Below are 23,238 nucleotides of genomic sequence, written 5' to 3' on the forward strand. Positions count from 1 at the left end.
AGGTTATTTTATTGAAAGACACGAAAATAAGAGATGCTGGAAAAAAAATATTATCAACAACCAGAAAAAATCTCAACAGTGTTTATGGTCTTGGTCAGAGCTGTGGACACTTGCTTAGTCTTTCATTGCCTGGGAGAGGATCGCCTCTAGACTGATCCAGCCTCCAGATGGTCAGCTTTCTTCTGCCATCTCGTGATGGAATGAAAAGATTAGCTAATTAAACAAAGTCCGATATCCATGAGAAAGAGCACAAGTTAGCCCTCAGGGAACTGTTATGTGTGGCCCAGGGAAGAGAGCTGCCTGCAAAATCGATTTTCACTATCAATTGGTTCCCAGCACAAAACTTTGTAAATGATGCAGTCTTTATTTCCATCGTGATAAACACTGAATACTAAAAGGCAAACAACACTGACATACATACACAGACACAAACAAAAGCAAACATTACGATTTAATTAATAGGGGTAAGAAATATAACATCTGAGGCTGGGTTTAATGGCCAGAGACCAGCTCTGCACTGAATGTCTCTTAAAAACCCAAATGAGAAAAGAGTAAGCTTTAACAATACTTATAACTTCACCTTACAGTTCTAACCTTCTTATGAAATGGTCCAAAATACTGATCGCTGTCCATTACCAATTCTGTAAGCTTGCTTCAGTTTTATGGCTTTTATGAGAAAATAGCAATTAAGAAAATCAGCTATAAACTCAGTGATACAATAGAGGCTGACTTGGAAAATGAATAGCACAGTTCCCTAACATTCCCATTAAAAAGATGTCTAACAAAGAACATTTGAACCTTGTGGCGAAAACATGCAATAAATCATTAACAGTGCATGTACACTATTCCACACAGTTCCTATGAATGTAAATCTAAACGTTTCTAAATCATTTCAATAACCCTCCAGAAGCATTTACTATCTAGTATCCTATTGTTTTGCATAATGCTCCTGTATACAAACATAAAGCACAGTCCATCCATAGTTGCATTGTCCTTCCAGTGTTTGCTGCAGTGATTATGGGAGTTATGAGAGAGAGCCAGAGGAGAGACTGCAGGGCATGTAAGAGTTTGTGACCCTTACTGCCCCGACACCTGCGTACGCCGTAGATTATCCCTCACACGGATGAACTCTGGAACTTTCTCCTGAGTCTCCCTCCTCTTAAGCTCCTCCTCCTCATACTGAAACACACCGGCAGAGTCCGATTATTACCACGTCAAATTTACACAAAGAAGACAGATATGTTTTTCTTTTTTTATAGACATGCTTTTACAATGAAGATTGTATGTGTGTCTGAGTGTGTGGGGTGTGTTTGTGTCAGGCTTGTAGGTTTGTTTTCTAATATGGGTGGGACAGCTTTATTTAAAACTGAGGATGCAGCCGTTAAATATGATTTTCTTCATACAAAGTGTGAGGGGGTGAACATTTGCTGTTGTTAAAGTGATACAAATGTATAATGAAACCTACGCTCCTGGTTTGTGTGTGTGTGTGTGTGTTTGAGGGCACAGTATTGACCTCCTGCAGTCTCTGCTGCCTCTTGCGGAGCTCTGTCTCCAGGTCAGACGGAGGCCGCAGGGCCAGCTCCTGCTCTCTGTGCTGCTCCAGCCTCCTCTGTTCCAGAACTCTCTTGAGCTCGGGCTTCTCCTCCAACACCAGGCCTCTGGGATTAGTCACACACACACACACAACCCTGCATTTGACCAATCTGTTCACAAGGTCATGAGACAGCATAACCTCAAACCTACGTTTAACCATGCATGGTTGTGGTTGTGGTTGCAGGGCTTTTGCACCCACCGTTTGTGGCTGAGCAGCAGCTCTCGGTGCAGGTCTTGGTGGCTAGGGGTCTCTGTGGTGGAGCCATTTAGCTTTCTGGGATGCATGGCCTCCTCACAGCTCTCAGCGGGCTGGCGAGACACAGGCAAGTGACAAACAAAGTTCTCTGAGGGAGAGATAATGTTTTATTCACCAAAATTGTCATTGTGTAATATCACATTAAAGCCTTTGAGTGTATTTCTGTTTGTATTGTTGTGTGTTATTTAGTATATGTGGATGGATAGTGGCAAAGTATATCATTTGTAGTTGGCTCAAAATATCCACAATTTGCATACCTTTTCTGTGGTGCCGAAGCCCAGGACGCTGAGAATTTCCCCAAAAGGTGGAAAAGAAAAAAGGGAATACTTTGTTATCTTAAGTATTACGTTAGCATAAGTAAGCACAAGTCAGTTAAGTGAGTGGATATTGAAGAGCCCAAGTGTTGCAAATGAAAGACACCTCGTCCACAGATAAGTGTTGCATCTATTAACAGGTCATCAATCACAACTTCCTTCAAATAACTTGTGATGTGAGTCCTTAACCTTATTGGACCGAGAACTGCTCTTGCATAAGCTCTAAATGGGGAAGTACCTGCTGTGATGGGTAACATACGGACGCACTGTTTACTAATGCTCCAGCACGGAGCTGATGTAACTACAGATCACCCTATCAGCAAGTGGTGGAACCATTTGCCTGTGTAGCTTAGAGCACAAGGTCTCAGTTCACACTAAACACTAGACGTTATCTTGGTACCATTTTGTTTCTGGTTAACCAATGTTTTGCATGTTAGCATATTATGCTAGGCCCACCAATACTTGCACTACTGTATACTGTATATGCAAAGAATACAAAAATTATTAAAAAGCAAACAAGGAATTGTATTTAGTTATTTCTGCTGCTGAAACTTTGCAATTTCCTCCCTGTGAGTCAGCAGTGCTGCTGTACTATATTGTATGATTAAGTCCACAAAGAGGATAAAGATAGTGACATAATATTACAGCGTAGGATATATTTATACAGTAAAGCTACAGACAAAACTGCATTAACTTTGAAACTTGTGAGTAGGTCAAGTTTGAAAACTAGCGAGCACACCATGTCCTCACAGTCATCTAAAGCAACAGTGAAAGCAGGAGGTTCTTTCCTACCTGTTGAAACTAGATAAGTAGGTATCCTGTGGATGATGATCAGTATCATGTTAAACAGATGGCAGGCTGCTGTGTTTTTGTGACTTGATCCCAAACTGGTCTTACACTGACATTCAACTCAAAGTCAAAGGTTGAAGCGACCATCTTGCCACATGGCAAAGTTACCACTGTTGGTATCACTGTTGCTAGAATACACGCCGTGCTGTGTCTTGTGTGTCACTCCGGTCTCTGTACAGTCCACAAGATATTAGTATTAAGGACTCAATAGGTCCAGGTATGATGTATTATCGCTCATTGGTGATGTAAGCCTCAGGCCAGGCCTTAGCAGGGCGTTAATCTGGAAATGGGGGGTGGAGAGGGTGACTGTGATCTCCTCTGAGTGCCACACTTTAAGCCTGGGGTTGTGGCCAGAGAGCCAGATATGCCAGAACAGACCAGTCCTCTCCCTCTCTCTCCCTCTCTCTCTCCCCTCTCTCCCTCTATCCCTCTCTCTCTGTCCCTCTCTCTCCCCCCTCTCTCTCTGTCCCTCTCTCTCTATCCCTCTCTCTCTCTCTATCCCTCTCTCTCTCTCTCTCTCTCTCTCTCTATCCCTCTCTCTCTCTCTCTCTCTCTCTCTCTCTCTCTCTATCCCTCTCTCTCTCTCTCTGTCTCTCTCTCTATCCCTCTCTCTCTCTCTCTCTCTGTCTCTCTGTCTGTCTCTTTCTCTCCACCAACCCTCACACTGCTTCACCACCATTGTTGTTTGACAGCCATTTCTTGGCCCCATCTCTGGTGGCTCATAGATTGGTGGCCCATGTTAATGCATTTCCCCCCCAATGTTGGTGTGTGTCTTATAGCTAAATAAACAAGATGGCCCTGCCAGAGGTCTCGTCTGTGGCTGTGCCATCTAGTGGCCACCAGTGGTTGTAACAGTTTTGATCTCATTTAATGTACTAAATGTAATAATACTAATTTAGTAGAGAAGAAAAATAAATTCAAGATTTGAAATATTACAAGGTTCTAAGTAAGTCTAAGACAATTAAGTGCAGTTATGTTGAATTACGAAACATACAAAACAAAAGAAAATGCATCCTTATTAGAAATAATAAGGCCCATATCCCCTTCTAACAACAAAGATTCTGCAATTTTTCAGTAATTAACCATAAAATTCTAGAAAGATGGTACCATCCCCTGCTTGTGTGCCGCAAATGTGCTAACTATACAGTGGCAAACTATGTGGTTTCCAACAAAGATATAAGTACAGCAATGATAATGACAAGTTAAATAATGGGCCGTCACAATCATGACTACCATTATTAGAGCCACCCTCCTTCACTAACCACAGAATCAGACAGTGACAGGTGACCAAAAGCAGACAGACAGTAACAGCTTCTCCAGCAGACAGAGTTCAGACTGTATAAACCACCTGGGGAACTCACTTTCTTTGCTGTTGACCCGTCCATGGAGGATTGACCAGCCACGTCCCACAGCTCCTAGCCAGCTACAGTGCTCTCTTTCTCACTCACTTCTAGTCAATAGTCCATTGTCAAAAGCGACGCACCTCTTTGCTTACTTTCTTTGTCGAGACCAAGTCCAACATAGTGTGGTCGCTGGGGAGACTTCAATGAGGCACCTACCACTTGTCAACACTGGTAGTAGACGGTCCCTGAAATGTCATTACGCCCTTAAAGATTAACACAAAACAACCCCACAGTCACGGATGCAAGATTAGCTAATTGTCGTCGACATCAATGCTGCTTTCAACTAAGCTACCATGGCACTACCTCCAGCAGCTTTAGAGTCTACCCCAACCCACCGCTGAGCTCTTTAATGCTGTCTAGTAAATCAGACAGCATAAGGACCAGGTATTTGTGCTTTTAAGTAAATACATATAAACAGTTTGTGATGTTCGGGGCGCTACAGACTTGTCTCTAAAGTGTTCCAATGACTTGGTGAATAAAACGTAATTATATGCCCTGCACGTAACTAACAGCCCTAAGTCATTAATGTCATTTGATCAGGGGGGTTCTAGACTATTTCAACTGGGGGGGCCAAGCTGGGGGCAGTTGTACTGTTAGAGGGGCAGTTACATTCAGCATTGTTGTTGTCATTTTTCACTGCACTGCAGGCATGAACAGGAAAAAGACCATGTTTATTATACTCACACTCTACAAGGGGTCCAAGCTTGTTTTCACGGGGACACTGGCATCCCCTTGAGTCCAAATAACAGTTAGACAATAAAGTATTTAAAGTCAGAATTTTGAGAATTTAATTTAAAAAACATTGTGAGATTAGAGCGGGAACACATATCTCATTCCATGTAAGAGCAAGCCACATGCAAGCTAGAACATGGCCACCTCGTCCACATTTGTAGCATTCTTCCTTTTAAACAAATTCAAGTTTTGGTACAACCTTTTCAAAGCCTTAATGCTTAAAATAAGGCCTATAGGCTGCATGACACCTATGTGCTAATTTTTCTTTCTTGTCAAATCCCATATTAAAGTAGGTTTCCTCATCATTCTCTGTTGACTGCATCACGTGGAGACTCAGATGCCATATTAAGTTTTAGACCTTATTTATAGTATATATAGTTTACGGTTGAAACACAGGGTTCATCCTTTTTTGTGGCCTTTTATTATTAAAAATAATGTGTGCCTCCAATACACTTCCGTACCATAACAGCAACTCTTGCACAAAGGAACATGAGAAGAGAACCCTGTTTCATTCTACACTTTCACTATTAGTATTTTGAAGCGTAAATGAGCAGCAACAAATGTATGTTGTATGCTTTTTAAATTGTGCAATCTTCATAAATGGTACGTATACATAGGCTACTTATTTAAAATGTACACAAATATCAGATCAATATTGTCTTTCTACAAGTATTTGCAAGCACACTTCACAATTTCCCATGCAATTGTACAAGTGTGCAAGTGTCGCCAGAACGAAACCTAATCTAATTTGTTGTACACATGTTTAATCCTTATTGTATCTTACTTCTCTAAAATCGTATTATTGTTATTTGAAATGAAGTAGTAGCATTCGATGGTGCTATTTGCTATTGATTACATGTGAATGTATTTGCGCTGTGTATGATCGTGTGCGGACACGCGTGTTGTTCTTGGTTGCATTGCAGTCTGCTGAGCACATGCGCAGTAAAGTTAGCAGTGCACGTTGCAGTGACTGAAATGTAGACGTGGGAAATTAAATAATATTCTAGAAAGGATGCTTTACATGGCCAACATGTTAAAGGTTTATCAAAGTAAGCATGTTGTCATTACTTATTTGCACCCGGTCGCGGTCCCGGCCCCTGTAAAGTAGGCTATTCATTGAACAATCTAGTGTTAACATTTTTTTTCCCATCATCCAATTCGCGTATGTATTTCCTAATGCAAAGCCAACTTTCATACGTGGTTGCCTTTGTCAGTGTGGATTGATATTATTTTATAATTAGTTTACAAGAATTGCCATTCTACTGATTTGACTGTGAAATTGGACACAACTAATTTGGATACCGTAACCGAGAATGCCATGTCGCTAAAAGGCACCCTGTCTTTCGTCCCTAAATCGTCAGTACACTCTGGTTTCTCTTCAGATCGTATAAATCTTTCGCCTTTTACTAAAGATTTCCGTGGAGAGGAACATTACGAGTATCAACCAATTTTTTGATGCCCTGCTCACGCGGGGCTTCCTAAATTGTTTAAGATAATCATCAAACGTATTTTAAAGTGTTTTAACTTTCAAGAAGTTGGCGCTTTAAATCTATAGCGACGACGTGGATGGGCCCATGGGTCAAGTCAAGGACTAGGTTTAATCCATATTTTGGGGAACTGGGCTGGGCAACATGGTGCATATAAAAAGTGCGACAGGATAACTATCAGAAGTATCATAATATTAATGTAACCCTCTTGTTCCAGTCGAATTGGAACAATTCCCAAGTTTTAATCGCTGAAAAAATGAGTAGTCCATGTAATTTGTCATAAACTCCAATGGAGTCCACAATGGACACACAAAATACATTTAGATAATTGTTCTTACATTTTGGGTGTTTGATTGAACGTTTGTACACTTGTGGTGTTCCTGGTAAAAACGACTGTCCATTAGAAATTTATGTTTGAGATTGCAATTATTTTATTGAATTGAGTTCAGGCACTCAGACACCGGCCACATGCATGTGATAAATAGCACAATGTGTTTCCTCTGAGTATTTGTTCAAGTCAAATGTATTTACATTATGCTTTTTTAAACTAAAAAAGTAGTTGCATTAACTCAGATCAAGAGAGGCCTTAAAAAGCCAACAACAAAACTTGTAATGTTCACAAGATAAAACTATCAAAATACATGAAGTAATATCAAATGTATTTTTATGGATTTATAACCAGCTATAAGGGGGTGATCATTTTCGGACTCAATTTAAACTGCACAGGAAACCATAATTGGGAAAACACAATAAAAAAAAACACCACCATAAATTAAAACAATAATTTATGGTGTGATGCCGCTATGATTGAAAAGCCTTCATCTGCTGCGTCTGTCAATATTTACACTGGCCTGTAGGGGGCGCCCAAGGACCGTCATCCAGACTGAGGAACCCACACGAAGCTTCGGCAGTCTGAGCACACTCTATTTATGTAATGGATGTTAAGGACAGACATTCTCATTTCAGTGAGATGTCTTTGCTGAAACCTCTGAAATCTTATTAAATCTGCACAGCCTCATTGTCAGAAATAAAACACAAATCATACAGTTCCCAACCAATCACTGATACAAAATTGTGATACAAAAATAGACAATTTTACTTCTAATTGTGAACCTATATAGATGTTTCATGTTTCCTCAATGTCTTTGCAAGTCCAAAAAACGATTATAAAGGAGTTGCGGAAGAGTGGGGATGAACACTGTTGTGTGAATCAATGGCAGTTATAAAAGAAGATCATGTTGTTGGCTTGGAAACAACAGCAGCGACAAACCAGACCATTCCAACATGATGATTAAAGAACAGAACATGCATAAACGTTATTGATAATCATTCAACATGAAATGTCACAGAAACTACCTTGGTTTTATGCACCTTCTACAAATAATTACAAACCTAGTTAAAAGGCATCAGGTCTAACATGACAAAATATGAATAACGACCCCCCAAAAATACAACATCAGTCAAATGTTACTTCATTGTTACTTCATTTTTGATTTGGACATGCACATGTCCTTCACACATACTCCTTCTCTCCTGTGTCACACACCATGCCTATCTTCTTCTGCCCTTGCTAACCTGTCTGACGCCCAGTGGCTGGGCTGGGTCTTCTGAATTAGATTACACTCTCATCCCCCATCCTCCACTCTCTTATGCTCAGCCTAACCCAGCTGCAGACCTTGGTTAAAGAGTAGGCTCGCATGTTAGAAAGGGACTAGTATGCAGGACAGTAACACTTTAGATACTACCCCATTCGGGTGCAGTGTGGTGTTGTGCTACTAGTTGTATGAGAGAGGAAGAGTTTGAGAGAGGGAGGTAGAGAGAGAGAGGAAGAGAATAGTGGTCTTTCTTGTGTAAGTGGTTGACATTCAGATTTCCTGGAGGAGATTGGAAGGGAAGAAGCCTAGTTTGCGTCCAGTGCTGACCTTCAGATAACCATTCACCTCTTCTCCCTTCTTCACCACGATCTGCCACAGACAGGAGAAGGAGAACAAGTCAGGGACAAGGATAGTAAAGGAAAATGGAGGAAGAATTATATTTCTCTCTCTTTCTCTCTCTCTCACTCTTTCACTCTCTCTTTCTCTCCTCCCTTCCCTCTACCTGGTCTTTCTTCAGAGTAATCTGCCCCATCTCTCTGTTCCCTACGAAGGAGCGCGTCACCTTGAACACTCTCTCCCCCGCACGCACTCTGATGATGTAATTGGTGGGCAGGTAGCCTGTCTTCTCCCCCATCTTTCCCTGAGGCACAGAAACACAGAAGATGACATCTTTAGAATCACATCAGTCAGAACAGATGTGAGAGCCTTTCTCTGCTGGCTTCAAACATTCGGCCGGCATTGATTTGCCACAGAATATTTTTCCCAATATTTTTTCCTTGAACTTACCCTCCACCACTCCTCATTGGAGTCATCGAGGACAGTGATCCGATCACCAGGACTGGAAGACAGACAGGTTGATTTGTTTTCATATGTAAGTATGACTTAGGTGTACGACTCTCATAAACTTAACTCAGCCGACCACTAGCCCCTCCCCTCAACACACTTTAAACCTATCACACGGATGGAGTCAGTGCCACACAGAACATTCGGTCTTGTGGGAAAACTCACTGGAAGTCGAGGTCGTCCTTCTCGATGGCCTTGAAGCGGTACAGAGCCAGGTAGTAATGAGACTGGGAGAACGTGCCCATCTGCTTCTTATTCTGACATAAACAAACCAACACTGTTCACCCATGTCGACACTTTCAGTGCTAAAATATTTTGCATCCCATCTAGAATAGAGGGGATGTACTCCTTAAAGGTGTGTATGATCAGTTACTAGCACTGCGCTGGAGAGCCTGGCTGTATCACCTTGTCATCAGCTTTGTCCGCTTTGTCCCCCTTCTTGTCACCCTCAGGCTTCCCTGTAGCAGTGTGACAGGACGGACATGTTCTCTTTCCATGGACCTTCTCACGGACCCTGACTACCTTCTTTTATGTGGGTCATGCTGTTAGTTTATGGCTGGCTGCAGAGATTAGTTTTTTAAATTCTCTCATTTACACTTAACTGTCAGCATCGTGTGGATGTATCATTGGCCTAAACATCTTCATCTTACCGTCGCCGCCTTCCTCATCCTCTTTAGGTTGCTGGGCTTCCTCTTCCTCCATCATCATCATCATCATCTGGAAGACGGCATCACAGTTAGATAGCATGGGCCTCGGGTCCCTGGTATAAGTGGTTAATGAAGGAGCCCCCCCAGGGTCACACTCACGTTCTTCTTGTCCTCAGAGCCCTTCTTACGCTCCTTGTTCGCCATGACGACCCCGACCCGCAGGGTGTCGAAGACGGGGTCACTCCGGTTGACCTGGGCTGGACACGGGGAGACGGAGGAGGGGAGAGACAGGCTTCTGTTACATGAGGAACGGACCTGAGATCATCTCAAACGCCGCCACGTGTCACAAGCCCTCCCTCAAGCTGAACCTCCAAATCTGACCCTCAAACAGATCCACAAAGCCCACTGACCATGAATTTAGACCCCCAGAGAATCCCAGATGTGGCGCAGAGAGCACAGTAGAGACATGCCGGTCTGCTGTACCTGCGTCAGGCTGGTCACTGCTGTACAGGGGGGAGCTGTAGGCCCGTCTGAAGCCTGGCGGCTAGCAGAGGAAGAGAGGAGAGAAAAGAATGGGATGTGGCAGGTTCCAGACAAAATGGCCTCTCTGAACATAGTGTATGCTATCACACCACGCTGTGTACGCTGGCACAGGGTTTATGAGTCACTCAGTCTGTGTTGAAGATGGGGGGTATCATGATTTGGAGGACATGCAAAGGACATCGACAGGTTTTACTGGGTGATAAATGTCTTACAATTTTACCGAAGCACTTCTGAAACTCCACGTAGGACTGGCACTGGTGGTGGATATTGGTCTTGCAGTTCTTACATCTCAGAGCAAACTTGTTGTTCACTGTCATTGTAGAGAAAGACAGGAGAGAACCGTGTCAGTGGTGCGTTTTCACACGTTCCCCTGTTGTAGAGACACGATGGTCAGCGATGACGACTCACAGACGATCATGCGAGCGCAGACGTCACAAAACTTGGGCTTCTTGCAGTAGTGGTCCTTAAACTTGTGGGGTTTGTCGTTGACCAGGATGACCGGCTCTGGAGGAGGTTCCGGCACCTCCTCCACCTCCACCTCCTCGTCATAGACAAAGTACACCTGCAGAGGGAGTCAGAGGCCATGTCTCAGTACTGCCCTAGAAGTTCCTCCACCTAATCTGGATACATCTAAAACGTCCATCCTGATGCCTTCACCTGGTCTTGCTGCTTATTCATTCCTCCATTAAGCTGTCTGCACTTAGCGCCCACAACCCTCCTGTTACTTAGTGCAGATCAGCAGACACTTAGGGACACATTAAGCTTCTAATCTGAATCCAATTGGTGCCCAGTGCTCTGCCCCAACTGGAAAGACTACTATTTTAAGGATGTAGAGGGATGGCGTTGCCAGTGATGAGGTCGGGCGGACTTGCCACTGTACATTCTGCCAACCTGTATTTGTGCCTGTTTGTCTGTTACTCACAGTATTGTCCTCCTCCTTAACAACATTTTCTGGGGCAGGGGGGTTGTCATGGAAATCTACAGAGTGCTTGTCTTCCAACCTATCGAAGGCAAGGAAGCAAACAGGAACCAATGAATCAGATAGAACTACAGAAAGTAAAGCACTGGAGAGTCTTTTGTGAATGTGCCTTGATTGTCGCTTTCAGATTTTTATTTCACAATATTCTTTTTCACTTCTTTACAAGATATGATTTGGATCACCATTCTTTGTAAACCTAAATGGTAGGTAAACCCATGGCAACAATGTGAAAGCAGACTTACTGATCATATTGAGCCATGGTGTGACATGTGTCTCTCTCCTCTCTTGCTGTACTTCTTTCTTTTCTGACACAGGACAGAAGCAACTCTCAATTGAGTCTCAATAAGTCACACTTTGACACTCTAACATGAAGAAACCGTTTTACATAGACATATAAGCCATTGGTGAGGCCTTGGTCAGAACATCTAGCTATGAATCATCACCAGTGATCAATTTTAAGATCAGTTACTGTGGCTGATGCCCAAACACACACCTCATTCCCTTGCACTCAAAATACCCATACCCAATACTATTCTGAGGTTGGGTAACTCAATCTCATCAGGGCTAAATTTGGGTGCCTTGCCAGGCAGGGGATGGGCTGAGACAACCCAGAAGCAATGACTGACAGCTGTGTTTGTCTAAAACCACGCTTGAAGAGAATACTACACTTCAAGTCACTTAGAGAAAACATTTGCCATTTAATTAGACAAAACTCAATTAAAGATCAAATTTAAAGTCCTTCTGGTGTTTTTCAATTTTTTTTCCATGCAAATATACTGTACCACACAACTGACTTAAGTCCTGTTATAGAAGAAGGCTTTCTTGGTTTGGAAAAGTCAACTGGTCAGTGAAGATCTTCCGGTGGAACCTGTCTTCACGTGAGTGTGTTGTCCCTGAGCTTGACAGCAGTCTTTCTCAGGCGAAACGAGCCACCTGTCCTCTAGACTCGTGTCTCAGTCAGAACCTCTTCAGCAGCTGGAGGTCTGTCGTCCGCTGGGGTTTCTCCTCAGGTAATCTCCCTGGAGGACCAGCCAGTCGGAGCTGAAACTGAGGTTGTGTGGGAGAGTAGTGGGAGTCAGCATGACGGCTGAAGACAGCTGGGTACCTTAGACAGGGCAACGATGACGAGGGGAAATTAGACCCTGAGACTCGCTCCTTTAGCCCTGCACACTCCTCCCACAGAAACACATGTTTGAGTCGTACCACACTCTGTAGCTCAAACGGAGTCTCACAGACTCTTCGGTCCTCTACATACTTCACACAACATGAGGCAAGGCCATGAGATATGTACAGTAGGCCTACACATAGTTTAAATTTGAACTCCATATTTTGATTCAAACTCCATATCCATTATTACCCTATGCATCAACTAAGATGTGAGAAATGAAGGAATAGCTTTTTTGTAACATTTGATGACAGCTAAATAATAGCTTCTGAACTACTAAACTTGAAGCTGGTTCAGGAGACAGTGATACAATATAGGAAGGGCTCATTGTATATTGAATTATTTATTATTAGGTTTCCTACTCCTAACAGCACAAAACATATATTGTGGTGTTGAATTCATTTATTAAAAACACAGTGAGAAGAACACAAAGAGACCCATCTAAGGTTGCAGAGGCCTGGGTCGTCTAGTTTGGCTGCACTACAAAGGTCCTAGTGCATTCTGGGTAGCTATAATACCCTCCGTCGCTAGTCTAATGCGCATGCTCGATAGAAAACTCCATTATATTTTGCACGGAATCTGCAAGAAAAAAAAGCAACTGTGAAATAGGGATTAAATGGTGCATCGGGCTAACTGAATTCTGCCTAAGTATAAACCTGTTTGACGGAACATATTTAAGTTATTTGGTTGGATAATTTGCTTCTCGATCGGACATCCTTGAGACATCTTGGGACACTCCAGAATCAAGTAAATTTATGTCAATGGTAGCTATCTTGCTAGTCAGCTAGTAGCACTTAGCGCTTAGCCCTGAGATCATAGGCGCAGTAAAATGAAGCATTATTGCCCTTTGTTTTTAACCGGACGGGCAGACATACTAGACTGACTGGGAGTTGATTGAAGGCGCACCGATTTTGTCTTAAAGATTAATCAACCATTTGGGGAGATCAGATAACGTAAATAGCCAAAACAAATTAGAAATAGCTTGCGAGCTAACTCTGGATTCTCCCGCGAGCTGGCTGGAGACTTCAAAACTTCGCAAGAGCTGCTTGCTGCTAGTGTGGTGCAAAGAACGGCTGTTTAGCTAGTTAGCTTGCTAGCAGAATAGCTATCCAATAAGCCTTACAGACAAGTTGACTAGCCAAGCTTCCCGTCAAGAAATGCATTCTTATGTATTATATTTTTAAGTCAGCTGCTTGTTTAAACAGGCTGCCGTTGTGCTTTTGTTGTGTTTGTGATGCTGACAGCTGTCAAAACGCCTGTTAGCTTAGCTGGCTACTAGCGACCTACTATTAGTACTACTAGCTTGAGTGCTACGCAGGACCAGACTCAACTCTTGACTCTATTTTGATGAAATGCTCGCAGTGATGTGTGGTATCTAGTCAGCCATCTAGCCAAATCAATCATTCGGACTTCACACGTTATTCGCGTATGATATCAAATAAACTAATTGTTAGCTAGCTAACTTAGTAGATTGCATAGCAATAGCTTTTAGGCCCATCCTTGTATGTAGTAAGTGTAGCACAGTCCCAGTCTCCGTTATGCTGTTAGGATAAGGATTCACAGTGATCTCTTGTGTAACGGTGCCCTCTGTCTACTTCTCTGTCTCAGCGATTATCGCTCCCGGTTGCTGTTAAAAAAGTGGACGTGTGATTCGGGACAAGGTGAACTGACAGCTTTGGGGACAGGCCTGGCTGGGCGTCACAGCTAATTTTGGCCGTCTACGTGCTTCTATCCAACATCATGTCCTGCAAACGGTGGATTCCTTAGCCAGAACACGTCTTGGCTTTTCAAAGATGACAAGGTAGGCTATGCTGCTAGTCAGAAAATGCTGGTAACAAGTGGCTAGTTAACTACGTCATTCCCTTCAGGTACGCACAATACAAGGATGTTTTTATGTGAAGTGTATACTTGTCACTTGTTTCAGTTAGCCAACAACCATGATATTGCAAGCACCAAGACAACCAATTAATGTCCCTCCTCCTGTGTCTTTCCTCAGGTGCTGGAAGGCAGTAGCTTCAAAATGATGGGAGGCAGTGAGAGTGGCAATGGGGACAAGGATGGGCTCCACGTTCTGGCTATACATGTCCCCATTGGCTGGCAAAGGAGATTGGAGGAGGGGATTGTGGTGTATGTCAGGTAAAATGGCTAGTTATGTGTAGTAAATATTTCAGTAACATCATGTGTAACATCTGGGTTTGAGTGGCATGAAATAAGTCAAGTAGAGGTTTCGGAGAAGCTTAAGGCACAGCTCAGAGTTCTCAAGTCTGGTCTCAGTCTTTCTCCCCTCAAGGAGGAAGCCTGGACACAAGCTCCAGTGGAGGGAGGGTCTCAGACAGCTGCCTTGTCTGATCACTCCAAGAGCATAGGAGTATTGTGAGATGGAGGATTTTGAACAGTTGTACAGTGCAGCGTCAAACCAAAAAGCGCAAACTGAAATCCTACTCTGGTCACATGAGAATCTATTCACCTATGACGCTTGAGGGGTCCAGAGACTGGATCTAAGATCTGGGAAAAGGTGGACTTGCTTTTGTTTAAGTGGCATGCTGGATTGGTAGGATTATGTCACTGTCATTAGTTCTCTTTCATGTGAAAAACCGTGCCGTCGAAATCAAATGCAATCTGTAACAATCTGGTAAAAAAAAAAAAAAAAAAAAAATCTGTTCTCCTTCACATCTCATGTCTTCCTCTCCTTTATTTACTTGGAGTTGGAAGGAAAAGAGAACCAGTTTTCCTCCCCCTCCCCAACCGTCTCTGCCTGTTTCCCTGCAGCCCCAGTGGTACGCTCCTGTCCTCCATGGAGGAGGTGAGAGCCTACCTGCTGACAGACGGCACCTGCAAATGTGGCCTGGAGTGTCCTCTGGTCATCAACAAGGTGTGGGAGACATGCTGGTTTGCATGTGCTTATTGTTATAACCACTGCATAACAATCTACCATCACTCACAGCATATTCTACATATATTCTATCCATGATTTGTGAACAGCACAAAGTGATTTGGCTGTGTGTGTGTGTGTGTGAGTGTGTGTGTGTGTGTGTGTGTGTAGGGGGTATTTGAGGCCATGTTGTGTCCTCAGTGTATTTCTGTATATGTGTTATGTAATATCCTGTACACTGCCTGGTCTGAGCTGACAGCTGGATGGACTGACTGTCTTGTGTTCCTCCTCCCATCTCCAGGTGTTCAACTTCAGCCTCGATGTCAGGGTTCAGCCCCACAGCCAGCCACTGGGGAAGGCGGAGCAGGATATGACGAAACTCTGTAACCATCGCAGGAAAGTGGTTGCCATGGCAGCGCTGTGTCGCAGCATGCAGGCCTCCCAGCTGCCCTTCGTCACCCATTACCAAGGTAACGAGGCCCGCCTCCCACTGGATTCACACTGCACTGGATGCACTCAGGGGCCGAGCTGTTTAAATGGTGCTTCGCTGTTTATTGCGTTGTTACTTCCAGAAGTTACATGTAGCTAATGCTGTCTTCTTCTCTTGTCTGCAGAGGCCACCAGTGGTGTAGGGGAGAACAGAGACCCAAAGAGGATGAGGGTGGACAAAGAAGGAGAGGACCACGGCACTTACCCTTCCAAACACCCCCTGTTGTCCCCCAGGCCCAATAACAACCTGAACCCTGCCCCCGGTGCCAGCCCTTTAAGTTCCACCCAACTCATGTACTCTTACAATGGTTCCTCCCCTCTCTCCCACTCTAGCACTAACTCTCATCATTCTCTCGATACACTAAGAAGACTGCCCCCTCCCATCTCTCTCCCCCCCTCCACCACCTCTTCTTCTTTCCCGGGCTACAGTACCCCCCACAGGTCACCCAGGACTCCCACACCTCTCAACCTCAATCAAGGTCAAAGGTCAGAGACGCCCGGCTCGCCTCGGCTGGGACCTCTTTCCCCCCCTCCCCCCTCCTCCCCTGGGACTCAGGGGGCAGCCAGAGGAGGGCAGTCCCTTCACCCCCAGTGCGTCATCATGACCTCCCCCCTCTCGCCCTCCCCGTCTTCCTCCATCAACTTGAAGTCCACCCCTCCTCTCCAGCGCTCCCGTCATCTCTCCGCCTCCGCTGCTCTCTCTGAGCAGGGAGGAGGCGGAGGGGGCTACCCCCTGAGGAGGAAGTCCACCTCCTCCTCTCCCCTGTCTCCCAGCCTCCACTATCCCAAGCACAAGCTGGAGGACATCCTAGAGCAGTTGAAGAACTCAGGCAACGCTAGCACTAATAATCACATCCTCCACTCTAGCCCTCTGACCAACCAAAGCAACCCTCACATCCTCTCCCTGGCCCTGGAGAGAGGCGGTCGACCTGGGAAGGCCCCTGGTGCTCCGGCAGGGCCAGTCCTCGGCCTCGGTGCTGCTGGCCCCTCGGGCATGCCCATGGGACCTTTCCTCCACCACCAGAGACAGCCCCATCCTGCCTCCTTCCCTGCCAGCAGCCTGCTCTCTGCAGCAGCCAAGGCCCAGCTTGCCAGCCAGATGACCCAGAGTCTGGGCCAGACTCCAGGCAGCTCTGCCCCTTCTCTGGAGGTCTCGAAGGAATCCCAGCAGCAGCAGGCGTTGAAGGTAACAAACAGCACTTTACACAACAGCCATCATCCCTCCATCACTACTAGGCCTCCTCTTCCTCACCCTGCCGCCACCCTGCCCCCCTCCCAGACCCTGATTCCCCCCTCCCCCGGCGAGCGCCCCTCCCACAGGAAGCGTCAGCGGCGCTCCCCCACCGTGCTCAGCATGCTGAGGGACGGCCAGCCGCCCCCCAACGGCCCCTCCAGGCCCCCTCCCTCCGGAGCCGGAGACGCCCTCAACCTCTCCTCCTCCTCCTGTTCGGCCTTGCACTCTCAGCCCTCGTCTACCTCAGTCCTGTCCAACTCTGCCACCAGCAGACCCATGGAGAGCCTCCCCCACCTCCTCCACCAGCCCCCGAGGCTCCCAGCCAGGCTGCCCACCCCCCTCAACTCCCTCATGGGCCTCCAGAGGCAGCCCGAGGCCCTGGACTTCACAACGGCCATGGCGGGGATACCAGACCCTCCAACCCAGCCTTTGTCAGCCCTGCTCCACCTGCTGAGTGTCCAGAATGCCCAGGCCCAGCTCCAGGCCCAGAGCCAGGCGGCCGGAGGGGGCGGCAGTGTCAGGCAGAGCCCCAGACGGTCCCCTTCCTCTCCATCAACCGTCAGACCCCCGTCACGCTCCACCCAGTCCCCCTGCCGGCCCAACAGCGCCCCCAGCCCGGCCCAGCCCCTGTCCCCCTCTCTGAGGGCCAGGCATGCTGGGGGAGGCGGGCCGCAGTCTCCCTTGAGGTCTCCCCCCAGGACCAGCCCGCTACACAGACTCTCCCCCTCCACAGCACCTCCGCACTCCCAGCATTACCACCACCGCAGCCCCTCAGCCTCCCGCCTGTCCCCCGACAAGCTCCACCACCTCAGCCCTCTGGACTCCCCCTGCCACGCCCAGTCCCAGGTCGGCGCGGCGGCGGCAGACACGACAGGACCCGAGGGACCTCACCCCTCCAGCAACAGCGCGACGGTTCGCCCCTCCCCCTCCCCGTCTCCCAAGCCTCTGGACCTCAGCACCCCTGTTTTGGCCTTGCTAGCGGCATCCTCCACTCTACCTCCGGGAGAGGGGGGTACGGACCAGACCACTAGCGCTCCTGTCAGCCACAGCACCGCAGGTGAGGATGACGTTTCTTCACCTCCCATAAATAAATGGTGTGACGTTGACTTGAGGTTCTTGAATGATTGATGATATTTCTCTCTCTCTTCTCTTCTCTCTCTCCACTCTCAGGGTCAGAGGAGCCTATGGGTGGTGACCATCAGGGCTCCACAGAGACCAGACCCCATGGGACTCCCGGCCCCAGCTCTTGCCTCTCTGTTCTGGGCGTGGACTCTCCCAGTCCCCTACCCCTGGCGGAGGCCTTCCCATTCATGTCCCAGGAGCAGCTCCTCCAGTTGCTGTCTTCCACAGGAGGACTCCCGTCCTTGCTGGACCCCTCGCTCCTGGCCTCCCTGCACCTGGGAGGGCTGTGGCTGGGGGCGCAGCAAGGTGGAGCCTCCACCCATGGACCAGATCCTCCTCCACCTCCAGACCAGCACATCTTACTGCCCCAGGAGACCCAGCAACAGCACCAGGAGCAACAACAACAACAACAACAACACAAACAACAACAGCAGCAGCAGCTGACAGCTCAGATCAACCACAGCTCTCTATTCCCTCTGCTGCCCTCCCTCGTGGGAGCCCAGGGCGAACTGCCTCTCAGCCTTCTAGCGCTGCTCAACCCCCTGCCCCCCCCTCCGGCCTCCACCTCATCCCCCGGGCAGGAGAGCGATCTGGGGCTGGGGGACAAACCTGGGCTCCATGCTCTGCTCATGGCTTCCTTGCTGCTGGGACAACAGCAGGCCATGCTGCCTCTGTCTGGACTGGGCCAACTCAGCCTGGACCTCCAGCCTGTCCAGCAGCACACGCTGGAGGGCCTCTCCCTGGAGAAGGGCTCTCATCTCCTGGACCCTGCGTCCCTCCCCGGCCCCGGGCTCCTGGAGGTGCTCCAGGGCCTGCTCCCGCCCCTGGCGGAGGGTCCACTCCACGCCCTGCACTCCCTCCTCCTCCCCACCAGCCTGCCTCCTCCCCCCACCACCTTCCTGCCCCTCAGCCCTGCCCTGCTAACAGCTGCCCTGGGCTCCGCTGACCTCCCACCACCTCCTGCCCCCCAGCTCCCACCCACCCAGACTCCCCAGCAGACCCCTCCTCAGGTAGGCCCCTTCCTCCAGTCGGGCACAGGCCCAAACCAGCTCCTAGCCGGCTCGACCTTGCCCTCGGGAAAAAGACCAGTTTAGAGAGTTTGTACTATAGCAGTCAACAAAAAAAATGTTCTGTGGCTGTGTGTCATGTTGCTGGTCGCCTGTCCACTTCCTGAAGGGCAAGGTCCTAGGAGTTGGTTTGGAACTGGGCTTGCAGTATTCTAGTATCCATGTAACCTGTGTTTGTTTTCCCTGGGTGAAAGAGAAGTCTCTAAACGGAGCGTGTTACAGATGAGTATCAGCTTGATGTTCCTTCTGTCTCTCCCCCCCAGGTGACCTCTCTCGGCCCCGCCCACCTCTCGGGTCGTCCCTCGACCCCTGAGGGGGTGGACACCCTGATCCCCCTCTCGCTCCAGACCAAGGACAACCCCCTCCTCCAGCAGCTGCTGCCCACCTTGCTCAACCCAACCGTCCTAGGTCAGTCACACACACACACACATACACACACACATTTACATTTAGTCATTTAGCAGACGCTCTTATCCAGAGCGACTTACAGCAAGTACAGGGACATTCCCCCGAGGCAAGTAGGGTGAAGTGCCTTGCCCAAGGACACAACGTCAGTTGGCATGACCGGGAATCGAACTGGCAACCTTCGGATTACTAGCCCGATTACCTCACCGCTCAGCCACCACATACACACAGTTATAGCCCCACCTACAGTCTAACAAACCCACGGACAGTCTCACTGTACCAAACCATACCAGCAGCGGTGTTTGAGCATTTTGCAGACTGCAAGCGGTTTAAACTGTTATTGTGGGTGTTTGTAGGAGACCTATCTGCTCTGAGCAGCCTCCACAGCCTTCTGAGTCTAGGGGCCGGTCCTCTCCTCCTGCCCCCAGTTCAGGCCTCTGCCCTGGGCATGCCTCTGCTCCAGACCCCCGATGGAGCTATCAACCTCCTCAACAACATCCAGGTAGCTACCTAGCTCCTCTGCATGTTCCTTATTTTATCCTGGTTTGCCGTTCTCCTCCAGAAGCAAAGTCATGGTTGGTTAATTGGCTGAAATGTCTGCCTTGTTCACCAATCACAGTGTCTCTCTTTACTCCAGCTCAACATTGCACCGCCCTCAGAGCCAGAGAAGCCAATCCCCATGCAGGAAACAGTCAGCCCCGCCCCGCAGGAGGGCATCCAGGCCCATCAGCTGGCCCCTGAGGCGGCGCCCTGCTCCACCAATGTCCCTGCTCCAGTCCCCCAGCGAGGGGAGGGGCCAGCGCACGGGTGTAGCGTCCTAAACCCCTACGCCTCCTTCATGGACACCATCTACACCTCGTTCCTCCAGGTCAGCGCCAAGGAGCAGGAGGAGGCCCAGGCCCCCGCCACCTCAGAACCTGCCCTCTGTGCCTTACCCCCGTCCACCCCCTCCGCCGCCCTCCCCCCGGCCAGCGGCCCGGCCTCGCTGAGTCCCCGGCGGGCCTGCTCCCTGCGTAATCCAGACCTCTCCAGGCTGACCATGGAGGCCGGCGCCCACTCCCCTGCCCAGGGCACCCCCAAGCCCAGCGACGACGGCTGCTCCTCGCCGCCCCGGAGCCAGCACGCCCACCCCGACCCCCCCCTGCCGCCCAGCTACCTGGAGGAGGCCAAGACGGAGGCTGCGTGTGTCTACGGGGAGGGAGGGCCCGAGAGGCAGGGGGACCTGCCGCTGACTGGGCGGTACCTGAGCCCCAAAGACGGCTGCCCCCAGGAGGAGATGGGCGGGCGGCAGCACACACAGCAGGGGAGGGTAAGTCTGTAGGAAGAGGGACCGGCGGTCTGGTTGTAAATTCAACGGATGTCCCGAGGATTCCCCCCCCGAAGATGCCTAACCTGTGTTTCTCTCCGTCAGGACCAGAGTGCTCCAGCAGGGGGCGCCAGGAGAGGCAGGAAGAGGAAACAAACGTGAGTCGGCTTCCTTCCTTCCTTCTGTCGTAGCAGCTTGCTTTCAAACCCCCCCCCCCCCTCCCACCCTGCTCTGGGGGCTGATCATGACCGATGTGTTTCCTGTGTGTCCCTCCTCCAGGCTACACAACGTTCTGGAAGACTTCAGAGACATGGACCCTGCAGGCCTGGAGGAAGCCAAGCCAACAGTAGGCCAACTTCCAAACCCATTGTTCTCAGTAGATGTAGTGGCCTATACAAGGTCTATGCTGCCTTACCTAGCCTGGGCTATGCTATTCCATGCTAACTATCTTTGCCTATGCTATGCTAACTAGATCTAGCTGCATTGCTAACCAGACTATGGTTTTCTATGCTGACCTGACTCGATTTTTCCAAGGAGTTTGCTGTTCTATGTTAAACCTGCTGACGGATGTTTTGTATTCCAGGCGGTGCTGTTGAAGCCCGAGAGATCCGTCAGGGGCCGGAGGAGGAGGGGCGCCAGATCCCAGAGGCAGTGATTGGACCAAGTTGCCCCCCCAGCTGTCACCAGTCAACCAATCATCGAGTTTAAAGTCCTCTTTTATCCCCCGCCCACCTCTGTCATTTCCCCCGTCCTGCCATCCAGGCTCCTCCCACACTCCTTATCAACTGCACTAATAGAAACCTAAGTCACTACAGTCAGGTCAGCCTCTGGGCTCCGGGGAGGAGGAAGCTAGCTGAGGATGCATAGGAAGTCCCACAGATGCTTTCGCCTAGCTCACCTCTCTAGAGAATCTAAAACACGAGTTGCTTGGCCTTGTGAGGATGAGATGGTGTATGAATTACGTCAACGAGAAAATGTGTACTGTTCTGAAGTGTGTTTACGACGGGTGGGGGGGGGGGGGTAAGCGCATCTACTTGAAAGACTGATGTGTCCTCTCTGTTGAGGTGTGTGTGTGTGTGTGTGTGTGTGTATGAGATGTGCGCGTGTGTATGAGTGTGTTTGTGGTCTGTGTGCTTCAAGAGCGCGTTTGACACCAAATTGGGGTCGAATACAAACCTCAGACACTAGAAATACTTGAGACATGCTTGATTTCTCACCTTGTGGAGAGTTAGCACTTACGGGACTGTTCCCTGGGTTCTTCCAGGCCTGAGAGACTCAATCAAGCCCACCTCTAGTGTCTGGTCCGTCTGTTGTAGGCTGTTGGTCTCAGGTGTGTCAGTCACCTGCTGTTGCTGAGCCCTCTCACTGTGCCACCACGGTTGTCCTGCACCCAGAGACCCTGCAGCTGTGCCGCTTCTCTCTCTCACACACACACACACACTGCTATTGTGTCGTAACCATGGTCACTCTGTGGTTCTGTGTTCAGGGATCCCCTGTGTTTCAACCTCACTAATCCCTCCCCCCCCCTCCCCCACACACTGTTGTCTAAGTGACTGTCACTATATAATATACACTTACAGCCATCTCCCAGTAGCTCCCTCCTGGGAGGACAGGATGGGGTCACTGTTGGACTGTGAGGAATGTGAAGGCTATGAAGCTCCCCTTATCTAGGGTGGAAGCTGGGAGAGGGTGGGTGACAGGGACACACCCATGTTTGTGTGCGTCATGGTTAGTTAGCGTCATTTCAGATAGGTCCTGCCATACGGGCATGTTTGAGGAATAGAGAAAGTGTGTTGACAAAGACCTGTGTGGGTTTGTAACTGTTTGTTATCGTGGACGAGAGTCTTTCTCTGTCTCTCCTTCTGATGGTTGTGCTCAGTCTTTTCACTCACACTGCCGGCCTGATCGACCTGGCACTCACTGTATTTAAATAAAATGAAAAGAAAGCAGATTATGCAATTTCTACACTTGGAGATGTGTACATATGTACAGTTAATGTGTTTTATTTTGATTTTATATTGTTAGAGCGACAGAAAAAGAAAAAAGAATTGTGAATTTTCTTGGAATTGTAATTAAGTATTTTCTCATTCTACACTTGCTTTCAATACTTATGTTAAAAAGACGAAAATTAAATTGTGGACTGTAGCTTTCTTTTTTATATGGGAGTCTTTTTTATTTAATATTAAACTATTTACAGAAAATTGTTTCATTTTGTGTTGATGTCAGTGAAGAGTTGAAAAGCCCAACGCTCTGCAAAGTCTGTGCTGCATTCTGGGCTCAACACAGTAGACAGCATGCAATAGCGGTTCTCTATCTCCAGAAACTTCCTATCTGGGA

At 48.1% G+C, this 23,238-nt stretch overlaps 3 protein-coding genes and 1 non-coding gene across 4 annotated transcripts; 2 read left to right on the forward strand and 2 right to left on the reverse strand.

Moving 5' to 3' along the window:
- Nucleotides 1-1,077: 1,077 nt before the first annotated feature.
- Nucleotides 1,078-3,099, reverse strand: zgc:195245 (uncharacterized protein LOC565483 homolog). The gene is made up of 5 exons (XM_067238989.1): nucleotides 3,061-3,099; nucleotides 2,107-2,134; nucleotides 1,793-1,937; nucleotides 1,514-1,658; nucleotides 1,078-1,179 (listed from the first exon to the last, which is right to left on the reverse strand). Exons 1-5 carry the CDS (start codon nucleotides 3,097-3,099, stop codon nucleotides 1,078-1,080), a joined length of 459 nt encoding a protein of 152 aa, XP_067095090.1.
- A 3,410-nt stretch (nucleotides 3,100-6,509) lies between these two features.
- On the forward strand, nucleotides 6,510-6,623 carry LOC136946635 (U5 spliceosomal RNA). Its single transcript, XR_010876973.1, has one exon. It is a non-coding gene; the product is annotated as a U5 spliceosomal RNA (small nuclear RNA).
- Nucleotides 6,624-7,041: 418 nt separating this feature from the next.
- stac3 (SH3 and cysteine rich domain 3) lies at nucleotides 7,042-12,299 on the reverse strand. The gene is made up of 13 exons (XM_067240759.1): nucleotides 12,036-12,299; nucleotides 11,484-11,546; nucleotides 11,185-11,263; nucleotides 10,671-10,824; nucleotides 10,475-10,572; nucleotides 10,203-10,263; nucleotides 9,879-9,976; nucleotides 9,723-9,789; nucleotides 9,478-9,530; nucleotides 9,238-9,329; nucleotides 9,016-9,067; nucleotides 8,732-8,869; nucleotides 7,042-8,598 (listed from the first exon to the last, which is right to left on the reverse strand). The coding sequence occupies exons 2-13, from the start codon at nucleotides 11,498-11,500 to the stop codon at nucleotides 8,500-8,502; spliced, it is 1,008 nt and encodes a 335-aa protein (XP_067096860.1). The 5' UTR covers nucleotides 11,501-11,546; nucleotides 12,036-12,299; the 3' UTR covers nucleotides 7,042-8,499.
- Nucleotides 12,300-13,015: 716 nt separating this feature from the next.
- mbd6 (methyl-CpG binding domain protein 6) lies at nucleotides 13,016-23,046 on the forward strand. The gene is made up of 13 exons (XM_067238990.1): nucleotides 13,016-13,153; nucleotides 14,015-14,207; nucleotides 14,403-14,542; nucleotides 15,176-15,278; nucleotides 15,580-15,748; nucleotides 15,893-18,058; nucleotides 18,172-19,133; nucleotides 19,454-19,598; nucleotides 19,952-20,097; nucleotides 20,233-20,904; nucleotides 21,007-21,059; nucleotides 21,181-21,247; nucleotides 21,485-23,046. The coding sequence occupies exons 3-13, from the start codon at nucleotides 14,427-14,429 to the stop codon at nucleotides 21,554-21,556; spliced, it is 4,671 nt and encodes a 1,556-aa protein (XP_067095091.1). The 5' UTR covers nucleotides 13,016-13,153; nucleotides 14,015-14,207; nucleotides 14,403-14,426; the 3' UTR covers nucleotides 21,557-23,046.
- The last annotated feature ends 192 nt before the right edge of the window (nucleotides 23,047-23,238 follow it).

This window comes from Osmerus mordax, chromosome 7 (assembly GCF_038355195.1).
Source record: "Osmerus mordax isolate fOsmMor3 chromosome 7, fOsmMor3.pri, whole genome shotgun sequence".
Classification (NCBI taxonomy): domain Eukaryota; kingdom Metazoa; phylum Chordata; class Actinopteri; order Osmeriformes; family Osmeridae; genus Osmerus; species Osmerus mordax.

Excerpts from the sequence above, each read along its gene's own strand:
- zgc:195245 (XM_067238989.1), bottom strand. The coding sequence starts at position 3,099 with ATGGTCGCTTCAACCTTTGACTTTGAGTTGAATGTCAGT. Across the intron at positions 2,135-3,060 it reads ACTTTGAGTTGAATGTCAGT|CGTCCTGGGCTTCGGCACCA; the intron begins GTAAGACCAGTT and ends GGAAATTCTCAG. Across the intron at positions 1,938-2,106 it reads GCTTCGGCACCACAGAAAAG|AGAACTTTGTTTGTCACTTG; the intron begins GTATGCAAATTG and ends TCTCTCCCTCAG.
- stac3 (XM_067240759.1), bottom strand. Across the intron at positions 10,825-11,184 it reads TTAAGGAGGAGGACAATACT|GTGTACTTTGTCTATGACGA; the intron begins GTGAGTAACAGA and ends CTCCCTCTGCAG. Across the intron at positions 9,531-9,722 it reads GGATGAGGAAGGCGGCGACG|GGAAGCCTGAGGGTGACAAG; the intron begins GTAAGATGAAGA and ends ACACTGCTACAG.
- mbd6 (XM_067238990.1), top strand. The coding sequence starts at position 14,427 with ATGATGGGAGGCAGTGAGAGTGGCAATGGGGACAAGGATGGGCTCCAC. Across the intron at positions 15,279-15,579 it reads GTCCTCTGGTCATCAACAAG|GTGTTCAACTTCAGCCTCGA; the intron begins GTGTGGGAGACA and ends TCCCATCTCCAG. Across the intron at positions 19,134-19,453 it reads CCCAGCAGACCCCTCCTCAG|GTGACCTCTCTCGGCCCCGC; the intron begins GTAGGCCCCTTC and ends TCTCCCCCCCAG.